At 40.3% G+C, this 20536-nt stretch overlaps 1 protein-coding gene across 2 annotated transcripts in view; it reads right to left on the bottom strand.

Annotated features, from left to right (window-relative positions):
• atp8b4 (ATPase phospholipid transporting 8B4) overlaps nucleotides 1–20536 on the bottom strand; it is a 258094-nt gene that overhangs the window by 11798 nt on the left and 225760 nt on the right. The window contains exons 23-27 of one of the 2 annotated variants that reach the window (XM_060853370.1): nucleotides 14056–14239; nucleotides 13223–13446; nucleotides 12282–12365; nucleotides 9414–9659; nucleotides 62–200 (exon numbers count right to left, since the gene is read on the bottom strand). In XM_060853370.1, coding sequence (XP_060709353.1) covers nucleotides 62–200; nucleotides 9414–9659; nucleotides 12282–12365; nucleotides 13223–13446; nucleotides 14056–14239 — 877 coding nt within the window. The remainder of the gene's footprint in view (nucleotides 1–61; nucleotides 201–9413; nucleotides 9660–12281; nucleotides 12366–13222; nucleotides 13447–14055; nucleotides 14240–20536) is intronic. The other variant, XM_060853371.1, reaches the window with a different exon arrangement.

Genomic DNA, 20536 nt, shown 5'->3' with positions numbered 1-20536 from the left:
ATTAACTGGTGTCTGCATTGCTCCAGCAAACCTGCATTAAGTTAATGTTTTAGAGACTTACCTACAAAAGGAAACTGGCCTGGGAATATTGAGAACAATCCATTACTGTGCATGGCGAATAAGATGGAGAAATAGACAGCCACGCTCCCCCATATGAAGAAGTGATTCACTGCGGTCCAGTAGCTAGTGTCAAGCCCAATCTATCAATAGAATTATAAAAATCAAACTCACAATATGGACATTTATTTCCTCAGTCTAGCTGACTTGGGAAGCTGGTGCTGGATAGTGTTTAGAACTGCTACAGCCCAATTGGTGAAGAGACTCAAAATGCTATTTAGTGGTTTGATACAACTGAATACACTATTCATTCAATTAGAGTTGTTGAAAATTTATCCGTATTGGTGTTGGACTGGAGTCACGTATATGCCAGACTGGATAAATACAGCAGATTTCCTTCCCTTAATCAGTTACGATTTCATACCAATCCAAGAGTTTTGCATTAACTTCTACACTTACCGTTATTCTGCTTAATTTACAGATTTTTCCAACACTAGATTTAAAATTCTCAAAATGCCACTGGGGGATATGAACTCAATTCCCTGAATGGTTAGAGCAGCATCTGAATTGCTAGGTGAGTTGCACAAACCCTATACTACCATTTATACATAATCAATCTTTTATGCTATAATTCTGTGCACATTTACAACTCAAGAGAAATCAATTTACAAAATGCTTCAAAATCAACATTTAAATTAAACGCAGGATTCCTTTAGTTACAATTCCACAGTACTAATCCTGAACATGCACTTCACTTTTTAAATAATGGATTTATTTGGTATCAATGATCAGATCATGGGCTTAGTGCTTATTTTATGCATTAATAGATTTTAATGCTCAATGTCCACGCCAACTCCATGCCGTTCTGCACATGCACAATGTCAGCTGCTGACAGAGCAGTTTTCAGTGAGAGGTACTGTACAGAGAGCAGCTTTTTTTTTTAAATGTACTGTGTTAAATTCACTTTTGTTTCATTAATAAATGTGATTTCAACCCACATTCAGGCTGTGCTATACTTTGCATTAGACATTTAGGTGATATTTTGAACAATCGTGAGTGATATTTGATTGATCTTTGAACAATCATGAGTGATATGTTTTACTGGTCTGCCCCTAACCCCACTTTTCCCATAGGTCCCATTATTTCTATTAAGTGATTTTCTATTAAGCGAAGTTTCACTGGAACACAACTACAGTGTTATAGGAGAACTACCTATATCTAAAACATTTAATAGATCTATAAAAGAAATCAGCTTTAGCATTCAATGAATCTGGGATGCAGCTATTATACATGCCTAGGTGCAGATTGTATTCATATTATAAATAGGTGACAGTGAATTTGACACAGATTTTATACAACTACAAAGAATATTCACAATTGAAGTATCAAAGCCAGACTTCCCTATAACAGAATAACATTTTTGTTAAGAAATTCTTTATAAATGAAAAAAATCTAAACAGATTCATTGGCTTGTCCACTTGTCTATGAATGGATCACTACATTTGAAATCCATTATAATAAGAGCAATAACATCTTGTTCTCAAAGAATATGGAAGACTGTTAATCTGATACTCAGCTCTTGTACAGATTTGAAAAATGTGATGCTGGGAAAACACAGCAGGGCCAGGCAGCATCCGAGGAGCAGGAGAATTGACGTTTCGGGCGTAAGGCCTTCTTCAGATTCCTGAAGAAGGGCTTATGCCCAAAACGTCGATTCTCCTGCTCCTCGGAGGCTGCCTGGCCCTATTGTGTTTTTCCAGCACCACATTTTTCAACTCTGGTCTCCAGCATCTGCAGTCCTCACTTTTTCCCCTCTTGTACAGATTTACACATACCAACTTGGGTTACAAACAGCGTGAGAGAAATCCTTTTTCCTGTCGTTTCTTATCAAATTACATGCTGTGATAAATTCAAAAGCACAACTATGTACTTTTCATGCAGTCATCCTACTTTACATAATCTGCCACCAGTAGTCAACAATGGGCATACAGCACAATGTTCCAGTGTGTAGCCATGTAGTACCAGAGTTTTGAACAGTAGCCATTATTGGATTAAGGAGAAGGGAGAAAAGGAACAAATAACCAAAATACAATTTGCGTTATTTTTCTAAACTTCAGCTGAACTATGCCTGCTGGTAAAACAAGGACTCATTGATAGAACAAAAACAGCAATTGGAGGAGAAACTCAGCAGATTAGATAGCATCTGTGGAGAGAGAAAGCAGAGTTAACATTTCAAGTCCAGTGACCCTTCCGGGTGCTTCTGATGCCGCCAGACCAGAGTTCCTCCAGCAATTTTTGTCTTTGTTCCAGATTTCCAGCATCTGCAATTCTTTGTTTAATTTTTTGATTATAAAGTCCCATTTCCAGTTCTAGCTGAAAATTCTGACATTTGGTGAATAGAAAGTGTGGATGTATAATGGTTGTTTTTATATTGTTTTATGATAATCACACTAAATCAAAGGTTCTGCAACAAGTGATATGTAAAATACATGAAAAAGGTTCTATGTAAATGCATATTCCCTACTTCAAAGGAAAAAATTGTTCTTGCAAGTTCTACATAATTTTTTTAAAGAAGAATCGCTGTTGTTACATAGGACATGGCAGCAAATTTGCACACCCATAAGCAATATGGTGTAAAGCAAATATGGTTGAACAATAGTCCAGAAACACTTTTCTGTTACACTTTGTTGAACTGGCAATGTTAATGACAATAGTCTAATGATTAGCAATTCATCATGGAATGATTAACTCTGTGTTAGTTTGTTTAAAGCTATGAAATGCTTAATAAGTTATTAAGCAGATGTTACAGCAGATCCAAAGTAGACTAACTGCAGGCAAAGCTACAACATTGTACACACAGGACATATGAAGTCTTTAACAATTGACTTTCTTAAAGGAAGATACATGTATAACACTCGCCAGCTCTGATCATAATATAATTAGAGTTAAATCTTAATATTTTGTAATCTTATTCCAATATTGCCATCTCTGTTAAAGGTGCTAGTTTCACAAAGATGACTGAAAATATGACAAAAGTTGCCCAGGTAACACTCTAAGTGGAAAATCAAGTGATGATGATGGGTTAGATTTTAGAGCTATAAGGGTTAACAAGAAATATAGATGCAAATCTTATTGCAACAGAAACCAGTTTGCTCACATGAAGTATTTAACTCATGAGAAAAGAACACAGGATTGCACGAGATAAAAAAAAATACCATCAAGATTCCCAGAAAAGAAGTTGTCAGGATGGCAATTTTTAAAATCAATGTTAAAAGATAAAATATCATGAAGGACTATGTAAGGGATTAGCAACATTGTAAGATGTCTTCAAACTGATTCTCAGGTTATAGCAGAGCTGCTAAGTAATAATTTTAGGTCAGCCTTCAGTCTTATAGATGATAGATATATGTATCAGATGCATGTTGCTCATTGTTCAAGCATACAAATAATGAGTAGATAGTCATGCAACTGAACAAAAAAAATTACCAAAGAATTGCAGATGCTGTAATTCAGAAATATATATAAAAAAAGAACTTGCTGGGAAACTCTGGCAGCATCTGTGGAGAGAAATCAGTTAACGTTTCAGGTTGAGTGACACTTCAGAACAGATTGTAGTTAGGAAAATGTTGGTAATTATGCAGAAGATGTGGTGGAGTTGGAGTAAACGAGAGAGAAAAACAGTTGGACAGACAAAGGACTGGTAAAAGGTCAGCCTGGAAAGATCAATGGCTGCATACTCCCAATTCCCAATGAGCAACTATTGATTCCCTGGGCAGATAAAGAGCAAAACTCGAGTGAACTTTGTCCTTTATGTCGCATCACTAGACATGAACAAAATCAAAACACCACAACAGCATTTTTAAGCCAATCTGCTTGGAACAGCTGGGTTCATGTCAAACCCCCTTTTCACATCCCCTCAGTTTTACATTCCACAGAAAATCCTGCCGGGTGGGTTAGGTTGAAATCAGGGATCATCTCCATTAAACTCTCATCATAAATATCAGGATGGACAAATAGTCACTGATCCAATTTTTCTACTTACAAAACATTTCATAAATGTGACATGAATAATGAGATCAGGTGTTGGGACACATCTCCATCAATGGGTACAGTGATTCTTGAAGTGGCTCATTTTGGGGCAAGGAGGGATGAGTGATAATTCTACATAAGTTTTAAAAAATCATCACAACCAGGAGTTTACCAAGTCTCAGTGTTAAGGTTTACAATGACCTTTAACATATTTTGAAAGTAAAAAAGTACAGGTTAGTAACTCTAAAAATAAATATTGCACATGACCTGTCAGACTTCATTGAAGCCACTAGATGTTGCTCTAATATCAACTCACTTGGATTTCTCTCAAGTGCTACACTGCTCAAGACCTGCCACCCTGAGTCGGCCAAAAATAGCACATTTTCAAGCAATGGTACTATTCTTTATATCTGCTTCAAAACATATCTCTGCATTTATAAGTTTTGCAATTCCAATACCTATTTCACTCCTCTTTAACTATAAAAAGGGCTAACATTAGGCCCAATCTCACTAATTTAGAAAATGCATGCATATTGAAAGTTTTCCCCAATAAACATACCTTCTGAATACATGCAACTTGCAGCCAAAGTTTCACTAACTGTCTTGCAGGGAGTTAATCTTCTAGTGGAGCAGGTTAGGACTGATGTAAATTAAAGTATTAGTTTACTGATTTATAAAGTATCCAGTTTATCATTAGATCCACTGTGTAAGTTCATCTAGAGTATGAGACAAGCATTTCTTCAAAATATTCCAAACCTCAAAAATGTATTTATGGTTCAAAGTCAGACTCCAACTTTTCCTGTGTAGTGAAACATTCTGTTTTAATGCAAATGGCTTCTTTAAAACACAGGTATAGATTTATGCTCTCCACAAATCTACTGATCCTATTGAAACACACTAATTCACAGAATTCCCTGAGGTAATCTTCATTGTCTACTACTGCACCTATTTTGGTGTCATCTGCAAACTTACTACCATACTTATTATATTCACATTCAAATCATTTATATAAATGACAAAAAGCTGGGGACCCAGCACGAATCCTTGCACACACTTCTGGTCACAAGGTTCAAAAAACAACCCTCCAACATCACCTTCTGTCTTCAATCCAATCTAGTATTCCATTGACTAGCTCCTCCTGGATCCCATTGCTCTAACCTTACCTTGCAATCTATTGTGTGGAACCTCATCAAACACTTTGCTGAAGTCCATACAGACATTGTCTATCACTCTGCCTTCATTAGTCTTTTCTGTAACCTCTTCAACAAGTTGGTGAGACACAGTTATCCATGCTGATTATCCATCAATCCTTGCCTTTCCAAATGCACAGAAATCCTGTCCCTCAGAATCCCATCCAACAACTTATGCACCACTGACTTCAGGCCCACCGGTCTGTAGTTGCCTGGATTTTCCCTACACCCTTTCTTAAATAATGTCATCACATTAGCCACCCTCCAGTCTTCTGGCACCTCACCCATAGCTGTCAATTATACAAATATCTCAGCAAGGGGCCCAGCAATCTCTCCCCTCACTTTGCACAAAGTTCTGAGATACACCTGATCAGGTGCCAGGGACTTATTTACCTTTATGCATTTTAAGGCCTCCAGCACATCCTCTCCTGCATTATGAACTCTTTTCAAATCATCACTATTCATTTCCCCCAAGTTCCCTACCTTCCGTGTCCTTCTCCACAGTAAATACTTAATGCAAAATCAGTTCCAGGATTTCTGTTCCTCCATCTGTCAGTCCCGTTTTTTTCATAGGTGTTTCAGTTTAAAATTAATATCAACATGATGCATTCCAATACTCAAACAAATTTCAAATCTTCTTGGCCAATGTTAAAATAGGACCCCTCATTTACACGCCAATTTCAATTTCTATCTCCTTGCTGCAATTGTCCAGAACAGGTAATTTATCATTCCTATACCACTTGTTAATTTTAGGAGCTATCTATATTATCCTTATGTCTTTTAAAATACAAAGCTATATTCCAGTTGATTTAGATGACCTAAAACCATTTAATTGATCAACTTATTTCACAATTTGAACCCCGTATTTTAGACCTATTTATGGGACTTGAGAGTTTCTGACTTTAATGTCAACATAGTTGCTGTAGAGACTATGAAACATATCAGACAAGTATCTCAAGGTTGATTCTATCTTCTACAGCATTCAGTCGTTTTTTTTCAGTTTTATCTGGAAGAATGACTATTTCTGAAACCCACTAGATGGATGTAACTTCAGAGCAATTTTCTGTTTGGATTTCTCAGATCACTGCCACTCTCGGAGCCTTTCTCATTTGATGTCATCCCTTAATGGTATGTAGCTGGGCCAACATTTATTGCTGATCCCTAATTTTCCAGTGAGCAGATAAGAGTTAACCACATTACTGTGGGTCTGGAGTCATTCTTAGATGAGTCTGGATAAGGCTGGCAGATTTTCTTCCCTGAAGGACATTAGTGAACCAGATGGGTTTTTACGACATCAGCATGGTTGCTGTTAGACCAGTTGTTTTTTTAAGTCCAGATTTTTTATTGAATTCAAATGTCACCATCTGCCATGCTGTGATATGAAACCACTTCCTAGGACATTAGCCTGACATTACGACAACATTATCATTATCCCCTAACTCCTGTCCCTTCCTTGAGGGAAACTGCAAATGAAGGTAGTTTGCACTATCGTCCATGAAGTTTACGAACTTGGGGCCACCAAGGAACAGGTGGAGAGGAGAAATGAAAAATGACAGCACAGGAGACCTCAAACACTCAAGGCTGAAAACCCAGCTGCTCTGCTACTGTGGATACTGGATAAAGAATAACTATTATATGAAAACCATTATTTTCATCCTTACTGCTGACTATGTGACTTATGATCTTAGTTGCAAACTGACTTAGTTCATTGAAGTTTATAATTTGTAACTGTCTCTGGATTCAAAGTGCAGCTTGAACCTAGTGAAACGGACATTACTGTCAGTAAGTGTCCACTTATTGGGAGTCTCTGTTTGCACAGGTATTATGTATTTACTTCATTACTTCTCTATTTCAATTTTCTTTTAAACAAGCTATTTCTCAATTATCATTGCTGATTTTCTTATGTTTGAATGTTTCAGAAACAATACACAAAGCAGCATAACTTTAATGATCAACTTGATTTGGTCAGTACATCATATTTCCCCAAAAGGCTCATCTTCTCTTCAAATCTAGTGGATACATTGAATGTTGTTTCACCCAATTTCTGTTGGCACTGAAATGGATGACATAAATTCCTTGTGGTTTGAGCTGTTCTGCCTGGAATACACTGGTGCCACGACCACTGACTGGACTAATTTCTAGCATAGAGCTGATGGTCTGAGTGGCCTCCTTCCTTGCCATAATGATGCTAAAACTTTGTTGAAGTTAATACTAATTTGATTCAGATCTTATGGCACTCTTGCATGTTAGGAATTTTGAGTGACAACTAAATGTTTGGGCACTGAATGCATTTATGCAGAATCTCTTTCATTTTCACAAAATCTGTTACCTTGAGGCTACACTAACTTGAAAACCTAAAAATTGGACACATCTGAGATTTTGTTGCAGCATGCATTTATTAAGAACTAATTGAGTTATGATTTTATCTTCTTGAAGGAGATGCCTTTGGGGCCCTGACTGATGAAAGAAAGCTATTTTTATAAATGGTAACAGTGACATGACAATTCATTTTCTGGGACACAATATTTTAATTGGTGGTAATGGGGAATATCTTTAAGCATGCAGGCCTTCATTGCTGAGGCTTTGTCATTTCCTCAAACACCAAGTAGCTCTGAGAAGCTGGGATTCTTGGCACTGAGGAATAACATTGCAGGAAATATCAATGTGCTCTTGATACCAATCCCTGTTGTTCAAATACAATTTGTGACACTGAATCTAAGTTTCAAACATTTCATTATCTGAACCACTTGTTTCTCTGACTTAGGGGAAGGCAGAGCGATACTAGTTGTAGTAATTGTAATGAGGTCAGCCAGGTGGACCTCAGAATATGAGTTCCCCAATTGGGACTGTCAATCTGGTCCAATCAGGGAGCCCTGGCTGACAGATAAAAAGCATTAGATATCCTCTGACTAGATTAGAGTGGTGCTGGAAAAGCACAGCAGGTCAGGCAGCATCCAAGGAGCAGGGAAATCGACGTTTTGGGCAAAAGCCCTTCATCAGGAAATAGAGGCAATTCTGATAGCAACCATTATTGACTGTTGTAAAACCCATCTGATTCACTAATGTCCTTCAGGGAAAGAAACTTGCCATCGATACCTGGTCTGATCTACTCTACATGTGACTCCAGAGCCACTGTACTGTGGTTAACTGTTGTTACCAGAGCATAGCGGCTGCTCTCTCATTAGCGGGAGAAGCGACTTGGGGTGATTTTAACCTGAGGGTCACCTGATCTCAGGTGAGGGAAGAGGTTGAAAAGGTGAGTCCTTCATGGTAACCTCAAACCAGTGATGAGAATGAAACCCACTGCTCTGTAAACCAAGGATCCAGCCAACTGAGCTAAACCGATTCCCTCTGGATAACTAGGAATGGGCCGGCCAGTGATGCCAACCTTTGATGAATAAATTAAAATAAACTCCAACCTTTAGAGAACAAAAAATGCTGGAAATCACAGTAGGTCAGGCAGCATCTGTGGAGAGACAGCAAACTATTCCGATTTGGCAGACACACCAGCAGGTTCAGGAACAGCTTCTTCCCAGTCATATTAGACTGACGCATCAACACTCGAGCCTCAATGAGCAATGGAAACTGCATGTCTCTGTCTAAGTCTTTTTGATCTGTACATCCTTGCTTCACTATGATCTGCCCGCACTGCTCAAACAAAACTTTCCACTGTACTTCGGTACACGTGACAATAAATCAATCAATCAATCATTTGCTCCAACCTTTTGAGCATCTCCAATCTGTCCATCCTACCAGTAGTCACCAAGTTGTTTAGTCATCTCAATCGTCTTCTTTGCAATTGCACACAAACTCCCTGCGACTCTCCAACCATATCCCTTTCTTTGAAAGACATTGCTGAAGATCCAGCTGTCCAGCCAAATCTTTGGTACCTCCTCCAAAAAGGCCCTCACACCTCAGTATCTTTTTATCTCATGCAACTTGGTGGCATTTTCTACACTTATGAAATATTTTAAATAGATACATATCATTGTATTAATTTTATATATTTTTTAGAAAAACTGCAAACATGATTGCTGTGCATTAGCGATTTTTCCATCCAAAACAAAATCACACAGTAGTGGTGTCAAGTTGAAAAAGCCTACATCTTGCATTTGGATTTTTAAAATCAGAACTTACTTGCACACTAACCACAATCACCAAAGATGTTGCCACAGTAACAGCAAATGACTGATAATCAGAAAGATGTGTCCCATCATCTCTTGTAGTGTCACAAAATGCACCGTATGGAATAAAGAAAAGAACAATGGAGGTGTAGACTCCTTGGACTATGCAGATGAAGAACTCCCGCTTATTGAACAATAGGTTAAGTTGTCCTGGTTCATACAGTCTTGTGTATTCCAAACTTTTCTGTTCATTGACATCCTATGGAAAAAAACAAGTGAAATTAGTCAGAAAGGAATCTCAACAGTCAGTCAGGCACATTGATAATGATGTATCACATTGATGAGACAGATTCTGAATCGGATATTGTTCCTATTCTTCTCTTTCCAATATGTCTGAAACACTTTCTCTCTGCCTTGATCAATCATTAGGTAAATAATTTCCCGGCATGCTACTGAGACTGACACAAACTGACCAGCAGCTTGGTTAGAACTCTGATTTGTATTGAATTAGGTTCTCTCATTTGGGGTCCCTATGATGGTTGGTAGTCAACAGTGTAGGATAGAATGTGCACATTTGTAGATGCTAGGCAAGGAAAAAAATCAAGCTTATCTATGTTGTCTCCTATGGTCAAAGTTAGAGACTAACATTTGGAGAAGCCAGAGAACTCACACCTTAGTTCAAGCTGATATCTCCCGATGGGAGGAGGAGAGAATCATTTGGAAGTGCTTTAATTGAAAAAAATCCTAAAATATATATATGGTGTACCACGATTCTTTAAATTGCAGGAAACGCATGTGGACCTCTCAATCCTGACTAAACTCGAGGCAACACTGATCTTCCATAACCATGGTTCTCACCCATGTGGTTGACAGGACCCTCAACCGTACCCGAACTATCACCTGTGCTTCCATCCTTGCCCCTTCCCATTACTCACAACAGCGTGATTTGGTCCCCGTTGTTCTAATTTTTCATCCCATCAACATTCAAAGCATTCTCAGTCTTTTCAGACAAGTAGAGCAAAACACCACCACCAAACACTTCTTCCCCTCACTGTCCCATCTGCATTTCACAGGTATCGTTCTCTCTGGGACACACTTGTCTCTTCTCTGAGCAGCAACACCACCCCCATTCCAATGGCACCTTCCTATGTAACCACATAAGGTGTAACACCTACCCCTTCACCTTCTCCCTGCTCCATCCAAGGGCCTCAACAGTTTTTCCATGTGAAGCAGCATTTCATCTGTACCTCCTCCAATCTTGTGTATTGTATTTGCTACACCCAATGTGGCCTATTCTACATTGGAGAAACCAAATGTAGATTGGGTGACTGCTTTGCCGAACACCTCTGATCGATGTGCAAGCATGACCCCAATCTTCCCATAGCTGGTCATTTTAACACAAAGTCCTGCTTGCATATCCACATGTCTGTGAGAAAGTGAGGACTGCAGATGCTGGAGATCAGAGCTGAACATGTGTTGCTGGAAAAGCGCAGCAGGTCAGGCAGCATCCAAGGAGCAGGAGAGTTGATGTTTCAGGCATGAGCCAATGTCGAATCTCCTGCTCCTTGGATGCTGCCTGACCTGCTGCGGTTTTCCAGCAACACATTTTCAGCTACCCACATGTCTGCCCTCACTATACTGAGATCACAGTGCAAACTGGAGGAGCAATATCCCATCTTTAAACAAGGCAGTTTACAACCTTCTGGGCTTAATATTGAGTTCAAGACCTTTAAATTGTGAACACAATCCTTCCCTTTCTTTTAGCCTTGTCTGTTTCATTTTCTGTCACCGTTCTCTCCCCTCCCCTGACTCCAGTCTGGCAGGTAGACACACCATTGTTCTGCCAATCTGACATTCAAATCTGAACTATCAACATCCTTTCTCCCCCAGCAATCCAACCACTTCCCCCACTGCATAACTGATGTCCCCTCCACACTTCAGCTGTTGTGAAGAATTACCATAAGATAACATTGACATTCAAAGGAAAAGCAGAAAGGAACATTGCAAGTTTTAGCCTGATTGCTCTTAAGGCCAATTGTTCTGTGCCTGGTCTAATCAGTGATGAGCTGCAAATGTGTTGCTGGTCAAAGCACAGCAGGCCAGGCAGCATCTCAGGAATAGAGAATTCGACGTTTCAAGCATAAGCCCTTCATCAGGAATAAGACAGAGAGAGCCAAGCAGGCTAAGATAAAAGGTAGGGAGGAGGGACTAGGGGGAGGGGCGATGGAGGTGGGATAGGTGGAAGGAGGTCAAGGTGAGGGTGATAGGCCGGAATGGGGTGGGGGCGGAGAGGTCAGGAAGAGGATTGCAGGTTAGGAGGGCGGTGCTAAGTTGAGGGAACCGACTGAGACAAGGTGGGGGGAGGGGAAATGAGGAAACTAATCAGTGATGAAGCAACACCAACAATTTGTTTTAATGTTTCCCTACATTAACAGTACAGAGACAATCTCGCCCTGATCTTGACTGTAAGAGTGTTAAATTAAATTAATTTTTGAAAGCTTTTAATTGTGCTGAATCCACAAACTCCTCTGAAGTTAGCATTGTAAGATCAAGGTCAATTAGCTGTCCTGGTGGCAAAATTAGAAATAACTGAAGCTCAACGAAGATTTAGAACGGAGTAGAGGGCATTTGGTCCAGACTTGGGCCTCATTGCAGCTATACTGGGTAGACATTTGCACATGAACCCTTCACTCAATTGTACAATAAATCTGTAGATAATTGCAATAAGGATGGAATATTCATAAAGCTACAGTCAATTTTCTGATATGCTGGACCAGAAGAGTTTATTTGGAATTGACATACACAGAGGTTCCTATTACCAGCACAAATTCCAGGCTTATGAAACACACTCATTCTCAACAGAATTCAAAGACTACTTTACCTGATCAAATATGCCCATGGCCAGAACAGGAAGAGAAGTGTAAACTATGTTGTACAAGGTAATAAACCACTGATCATAAACAGTCTGAAAAAAAACAAAGGACTGTAAAATTTTAATTGAAAACTACTAACTTATCATATTCATGGTAAAAAATGCATATCAAGTAAATAATGTTCTAAAGAAATTTATTTTGTATAATGAAGCAGTTATTAAACTGGAAATGTGCGCTACAACTACAGAAGAGGATTTTTAAGAAGTTGGTACTTATTAGAAAATATGTTACATTTCTTGATACACAACACTCCAATTTGATAATGCTATAAATAGGCAAATATCAACAAGTATTCAGAGATACTAAATTTCCACAGGGTCTTCATTTTCACAGAGATTTTTTACAAATGCTGTATTTCTACAGTCTCATATTCATGTAAATCCCAAAAATTGCAAAATACTTTCAAAAGTAATTTGAATTATTTCCAAATAATTTTCACCAGCCATTAAACATAATTTGAAGATTTTACAGCACTATTTCTATTTGAATGCACCAGAACTTAAAGCAAATTCCATTTGGTTTTGGCCTTGGAATAATTTTGAATCTATGAATCACGTTAACAAATTTTCATTTAGACGCAAATGCTTCAAATAACATTTCTTGTTCTATTGCAAAATTCAAATGCAAACATAATGATAGGTTAATTCATTCCTATTGTGGTGGGACTCATTATAAAATTCATAAAGAAATTGGATTGTGAAATTAAAGTTTTCATTTTAAATTTCATACAACTTGGAATGTCTCTAAAATTAACTATGTCACCTGAACATGTCAAAAATCCTGAACTCTGCCTCAGCAATTGATTCTTTTTATGCATCTCATTTGATGTCGATATATTGACTCTGATATATTCTGAACAAATGATCAATACTCCAGGGAAGCCACTGACCTGTGCAGAGAATCCACAGAAGAAACCAAACCAGAAGTGTACAAGAGTGAATGCAAAATTCTTGTAGAAAAAGTAATAGAGGAACTTGCACATTCTCAAATAGGACCATCTCCCGTGGACCAACAAAAGTCGCTGAAGGTATCTGAATTGTCCAAATGAATAGTCACTGGCTAGAACAGCCTGCATGCCTTCCTGGCCACTGATCCCAACTCCAATATGCGCATCTGTGTATAAAAGCAATGAAAGTTAGTGCGTTAAAAAATTAACTAGTACATTTAAATTAAATATTGTTCCAAGACTAAGCTTCTTGAAGAAAAATCTCTCATGCAACATTGGTAAGGTAACTTATTATATGAGTGTTCAATCATTCTTACTTTCTTTATTACATTTTAATATATTTTCAACATCCAGCCAACATACTAAATACATACATTGTTACATTCAGGTCAAAATGATTTAAACAAAACATTTTGATCAGAGTTATTCTTCCTCAGATGAATTACTAGATAACTTTTCACAAAGACCAAGCCATCCTCATTATTCAGTTTAACTGTGACAAAACAAGTAAGAGTGTCTACATGGAAGCAAGACGAGAACGCTGTTGCCTAGCAACACTGTCCATTTAACAAGTTCATGTAATGCACAGCAAAGTATCAGGTGATCTCTTCTCCTCATAGTTCACTGTGGGCCACAATCCTTTAATTGAAGGATGTAACCTTGAGATTGCAAAAAAAATTAAGAAACTTATTGCCATGGAAATGTACACAAATAGTTCTCATCCACCATTTAGATGGTGATTTAGACTTTTAGATTTAGATCCAGGTATTACTTACTTTTAATCATGCTGACATCATTTGCTCCATCACCTATAGCCAGCGTGACAGCTTTCTTGTACGTTTTGACAAGCTCAACGACTTGGGCTTTCTGTAACGGTGTGACTCGACAGCAAATTACAGTTCTGCACATGCTCGCCAAGTCCAGGAACTCACGCTGCATGTCTGCCTCGAGTGCATGCGCCTGTATAACAGGATGCAAACAAAAAGTCAATTAAGTGCTTAAACAGAAATAAATAAGCCCCTGTCAACAAAATAAGGGTATCCCCTATAGCTGGAGGTATTCTGGTTTTAAGCAACCAGCATGGAACATAAATGATCTCTTATTTGGTTTACTTCTAAGCTTTAATGAAGAACACTCTACAATTTTGAACAACATATTCCCTATAGATGCCATTTACAATTCGATAAGTTATGGGATTTATCCCATTCAAAACTTCATGATCAACCAGAAAAGGTAAACCTGCAGAGTGTATGGTGTCCAATATTTCTGCCAAGAAAGGGCTAAAATGCAGCAAATTTACTGAGCCATTTCATTTTTTAAAACTGTTAATTCTTTAATGCTTATGTACCGGAAGTTGCTAAAGATTGAGAATTAAACTCTTCCCATATTGGCATTACACACTTTGTAGGCAAGGCATCTGACAACTAAATGCAGTGGTGATCTCTCTCTCTCTCTCGCTCCTTTGCCAAATGCATTCCATTCCCGGCCTTGGATGATCAGACACAATTGCATGACTTGTGACACTTCTACCATCACCTACACCAAACATCCTACAGTCCGAGACCAATAATGCCAAATTTCGGACAGACCTCTACCCTAAAAACTTTCAAATTACCTAAATTGTTTCACATGGAAAATTGGAATTAACGGACACGGGAGACTTTAATGAATATGAACACAAATCCCAATTTAGCTCTACAAATGAAATAAATCATAATATTACTGAGGGGGCATTAACTTCAGGTACAAAGATGACTAGTTCAGGAAGTGGAAACATTACTCAGATATGAGCTGTCTTTTGGTCAAGTTACAGATAAAAAAAACTGCAGATGCTGGAATCCAAAGTAGACATACAGGAGGCTGGAAGAATACAGCAAGCCAGGCAGCATCAGGAGGTGGAGAAGTCAACATTTCGATTATAACCCTTCTTCAGGAGGGCTGTACTTCACCTCCTGATGCTGCCTGGTCTGCTGTATTCTTCCTGCCTCCTGTATTTTGCTCAAGGCCGCATTCTAGGACCAGCTATCTATTCAACCAAACGAGTAAAGATTGGAAAGGTTAGGATTGTTTTCCTTGGAACAGAGGGAGCTGAGGGATGAGTTAAACAAAACAATGAGGGGCTTGGATAGAGTGGATGGAGAAAACTTGCTTCCTCTAGCTGAGGATTGGTGAAGTGGTTATTGTATATCAGTCCTAATCTGCCCTCACCAGAAGGCAGGCATTAAGTATTGTTATGAAGACATGGGTGTACTGTATCTTTAAGACAGTTAGAAGCTAGCAGAACTATGTGACAGCACCAAGTGTTCTCAATAAGATAACAATGTAACACTTAGTCAAAAGCTAGATTAGCTGGATTGCCTGGAAATGACAAAACAGATTCAAATTATGCCAACCAGTTTAAATTATACCCCGAAAAATACCAAATTCCAATCAAGTTTGAATTTAGTATATTGACAATCTTAAAAGCCAATGACATAATCCGATGCTTTGGGGGTATAAGACTGGGGAAAACTGAACAGTTGGGAGGAGAACTACCAGGCCACCAGCATGTAAAGACTGAGAAAAAATAGCTCTCTTAAAGATACTTTAATTGATCAGTAACCTGTGAAGCAGAATCCTCAAGAAGAAAAGAAGACAGGAATACAGAGAAGAACCAAAAGCTGCCTGGTTTTGAGATACGAAGTGCTGTTTTATAAATCTTAATCAGGATTTTTATCGGACCCGTATTGTAGAGGGGAAAGTAAAAGATAGTTTAGAGGAAGGAATTGTAAATAGTTGTTCGTTAATTACTCTTGGTTATACTTTAAGAAATAAAGTTGTTAATTTTTACATTAAATAGGTCTTGGCCTCTCGAATTTTCACAGATTACTGCATGGGGTAAATCTTTTCTGTACTGCTGGTTGATGTTAAGCAGGAGGGTTTACCCCGTGTCATAACAGTACTGAATAAAGCTTGCTGGATCAGCAACAGGAATCTTGGCCAATTTCTTCTTCCAATCACTGTTGTGGCTGGTATCAACTTTTCATTGATTCAGCCAAGTGAACTACAGGGGAACCTCGAATAACTGAATATCAATTATCCAAATATTGGATTATCTGAAGGGGATCTCACGGTCCCGTTGTAAACACTACGTCAGAGCTGTTTTGCGTCTTGTCTTTACAGGTACAATGATTTTAAAAGAACTTGGCCCACTGAAAATGCTGCCAAGAACACTCCTGCACAGTCCAGGCACTGTCTCTAAATGACTGACCTCCTGCCCTCTCTCTCTCTCCCCTCTCCTACCACACTTTCCCTGGAGTTCTACACAGGGGTGAACCCTGAACCCCCCTCCCCCAACATTGTCCTGTCAAAAAGTTGTGTGTGCGCGTGGAGGGGGGAAGGGGAGTCAGACAGTGGGTGAGGATGGACGGGGGTGTGGGTTTGGGGAAGCGGGGTTGGTGGCGGGTGGGGGGGCGGTGTTGGACAGGGTTGGGGGGACAGGGTGGGAGCCGGGGTCTCGCATGCAGTGTGCTGCTGTCTAGTCTCCAAACGGGGAGCAGACCTCACAGAATTCTCTGAGCCCCAGAGGAAATCAATTAACCGAATAATCAATTATCTGAACAAAATAGTGCCCGTCCATCTCATTTGGATAGTCTAGGTTCCTCTGTATATGGGAAGCTCTTAATTTTTCCACTGTAAGAACTAAATTCATTTATTCACTTCACGACACCAGCCAGAAACAAGCAATTTGTCACTGAGCTCAGCAGGTACATATACTGTGCTCTATGGTACGTACTCAACAGTAACAGAAAAAATTGAAGCTTCGAGCCTTGTTCTGACAGTTGTCAAACAAAGGAAAGGTCAGTCAGACAGGGCTCTGAGTACTAATATCCAGTGACAGCTGCTGGAAGTGCATACACATAGGAAAGAAGGTTAGATCTAACTTTTGCAGCTGAATAAGCTGTAAATATAATCAGAAAATACTTATAAATTGAAGTATGAGGATGCAGTGCTGAAAGTAGTCCAGTGTTGTTCTGAGGAAAAAGAAGGGCTTCTGTGGGACTGCTTGGAGTCGGTGAAGTGATCCATATTTAAGGGTTCGGCAGCCAACCTGAAAGAATATGCCACTACCATTACTGACTTCATTAGTAAGTGTGTAGGTGACTGCGTACTGAAGAAGTTAATCCAAACATTCCCCAACTGGAAACCATGGAAGGAACCTGGAGATTCACTCCCTACTGAAGTCTGAGGCGTTCAGGTTGGGTGACCCTGACCTATACAGGAAATCTAGGAACAACCTTCGCAAGGCCATCAGAGATGCCAAGAGGTAATTCAAAACTAAGCTTGAGACCCAGACTAGCCAGATGGACACCCATTGTTTATGGCAAGGCTTACACGACAAAACAGGCCACAAAGCGAAGTCAAACAGAACCACGGGCTGTAGTACATCCCTATCCGATGACCTCAATCCATTCTACCCTCACTTTGATCAGAAGTGCAGTGAAACGATATCACCTATCCCTATAGTCTTGGATGTACCTGTACCCATGGTGACCATTACAAACATTAGATTGGCCTTCTTAAGGGTGAACCCACAGAAAGCTCCTGGCTGTGCACTCAGATCCTGTGCAGACTAGCCAGCAGGGGTACACACAGACATCTTTAACCTCTCCTTACTACAATCTCAAATCCACACCCCCTTCAAGAAGAGCTCCATCATCCCAGTGCCAAAGAGAAATCATGCAGTGTGCCTCAATGACTACTGCCCAGTGGCTGTGACCTCCAGAATTATGAAGTACTTTGTGAGGTTGGTCATGGCTCACATCATCTCCAGCTTCCCAGACTGCTTTAATCCACTACAATTCACCTCCTGACACAACTGACCCATGCAGATGCCATCTCCCTGGCTGTATACTCATCCCTGGAACATCTGGACATCACAAATACCGATGTCAGGCTCCTATCTATTGACTACAGGTTTGCTTTCAACACCATAACTCCAACTGAACTCATCTTCAAACTCCAGGACCTAGGTCTCTGCTTCCCATCCTGTAAATCGATTCTTAACTTCCTGATCAACACACTGCAGTCAGTTAGGAAAGGCTACAACACGTCCTCCACAATAATCCTCAACATCAGTGTCCCACAAGGCTGCATACTAAGGTCCCTACTATATTCCTCATTGACACACAACTATGTGTCAAAGTTCCACACAAACTCCACTTATAAGTTTGCTGATGACATCACCTTTGTAGGTTGGATGTCTAACGACGACGAGATGGGAGTACAGGAAGGAGAGAAAGAGTGCTAAGCAGCATGGTGTAAAGACAACAATCCCTCCATCAATGTCAGCAAATGAAGGAGCTGGTCATTGACTTCAGGAGGCAGTGTGGAGGGCATGCCCATGTCTGCATTAATGGAGCTGAGGTGGAGACAGTCGAGAGCTTCAAGCTCCTGGGAGTGGCAATCACCAGCAATCATCCTGGTCCACCCAGATTGACACTACAGTCAAGAAAGCACATCAGCGCTGCTGCTTTCTCAGGAGGCTAACAAAATTCAGCATATCTAGATAGATTGTTACCAATTTTTATAGATGCACCATACAAGCATTCTATCTGGTTGCATCATAACTTGGTACGGCAACTGCTCTTCCCAAGACAACTAGAAATTGCAGGCAGTTGTGAACACAGCCCAGTCCATCACATAAACCAAACTTCCAGCCACTGACTTTATACTTCTTGCTGCCTCAGGAAAACAACCAATACAATCAAAGACCCCCACCCCCATCTCTGTTTATTCTCTCTTCCATCCTCTTCTGTTGGGCAGAAGATATAAAAGTTTGAATACACTTACAAATAGATTCAAGAATAGCTTCTTCCCTGCTGTTATCAGACTCTTGAATGGACCTCTGGCCACCAGAACAGAACCCCACTGGTCTTCACCTACCACCCACCAACCTCCATATACATCGTATCATCCATCGTCATTTCCGCCACCTCCAAACGGACCCGATCACCAGGGATATATTTCCCTCCCCTCCCCTATCAGCGTTCCAAAAAGACCACTCCCTCCGTGACTTGCTCATCAGGTCCACACTCCCCATCAACTTAACCTCCACTCCCAGCACCTTCCCCTGCAACCACAAGAAATGCAAAACTTGCGCCCACACCTCCCCCCTTACTTCCCTCCAAGGCCCCAAGGGATCCTTCCATATCCACCACAAATTCACCTGCACCTCCACACACATCATTTACTGCATCCGCTGCATCCGATGTGGCCTCCTCTATATTGGGGAGACAGGCCGCCTACTTGCGGAACGTTTCAGAGAACACCTCTGGGACACCCTGACCAACCAACCCAACCACCCCGTGGCTCAACACTTCAACTCCCCCTCCCACTCCACCAAGGACATGCAGATCCTTGGACTCCTCCATCGCCAGACCATAGCAACACGACGGCTGGAGGAAGAGCGCCTCATCTTCCGCCTAGGAACCCTCCAACCACAAGCGATGAAGTCAGATTTCTCCAGTTTCCTCATTTCCCCTCCTCCCCCACCTTGTCTCAGTCAAATCCCTTGAACTCAGCACCGCCTTCCTAACCTGCAATCTTCTTCCTGACCTCTCCGCCCCCACCCCTACTCTGGCCTATCACCTTCACCTTGACCTCCTTCCATCTATCGCATTTCCAACGCCCCTCCAAGTCCCTCCTCCCTACCTTTTATCTTAGCCTGCTGGACACACTTTCCTCATTCCTGAAGAAGGGCTCATGCCCGAAACGTCGATTCTCCTGCACCTTGGATGCTGCCTGACCTGCTGTGCTTTTCCAGCAACACATTTTTAGCTCTGAACTCCAGCATCTGCAGTCCTCACTTTCTGCTCTTGAATAGACCTCTTAAATATTAATGTGGATCTCACTCTGTACCTTCTCAGAACTGTAACACTGTACCCTGCACTCTGTTCTGTTACCCTGATGCACTTCCATAGTACAATCTGCCTGTGAAGCATGTCAGACAATACCTTTCTCTGTCCAACAGTAGACATGATGGTAATATGAATTTCAGTAAGGCGTTTGATAAGGTTCCCCATGGTGGGCTACTGCACAAAATACAGAGACATGGGATCAAGGGTGATTTAGCAGTTTGGATCAGATATTGGCTTGCTGAAAGAAGACAGAGGGTGGTGGTTGATGGGAAATATTCATTCTGGAATTCAGTTACTAGTGGAATACTGCAAGGATCTGTTTTGGCTCCACTGCTATTTGTCATTTATATAAATGACC

This window comes from Hemiscyllium ocellatum, chromosome 39, assembly GCF_020745735.1.
Source record: "Hemiscyllium ocellatum isolate sHemOce1 chromosome 39, sHemOce1.pat.X.cur, whole genome shotgun sequence".
In the NCBI taxonomy this organism is placed as follows: domain Eukaryota; kingdom Metazoa; phylum Chordata; class Chondrichthyes; order Orectolobiformes; family Hemiscylliidae; genus Hemiscyllium; species Hemiscyllium ocellatum.
This window is presented reverse-complemented; position numbering and strand designations above follow the sequence as displayed.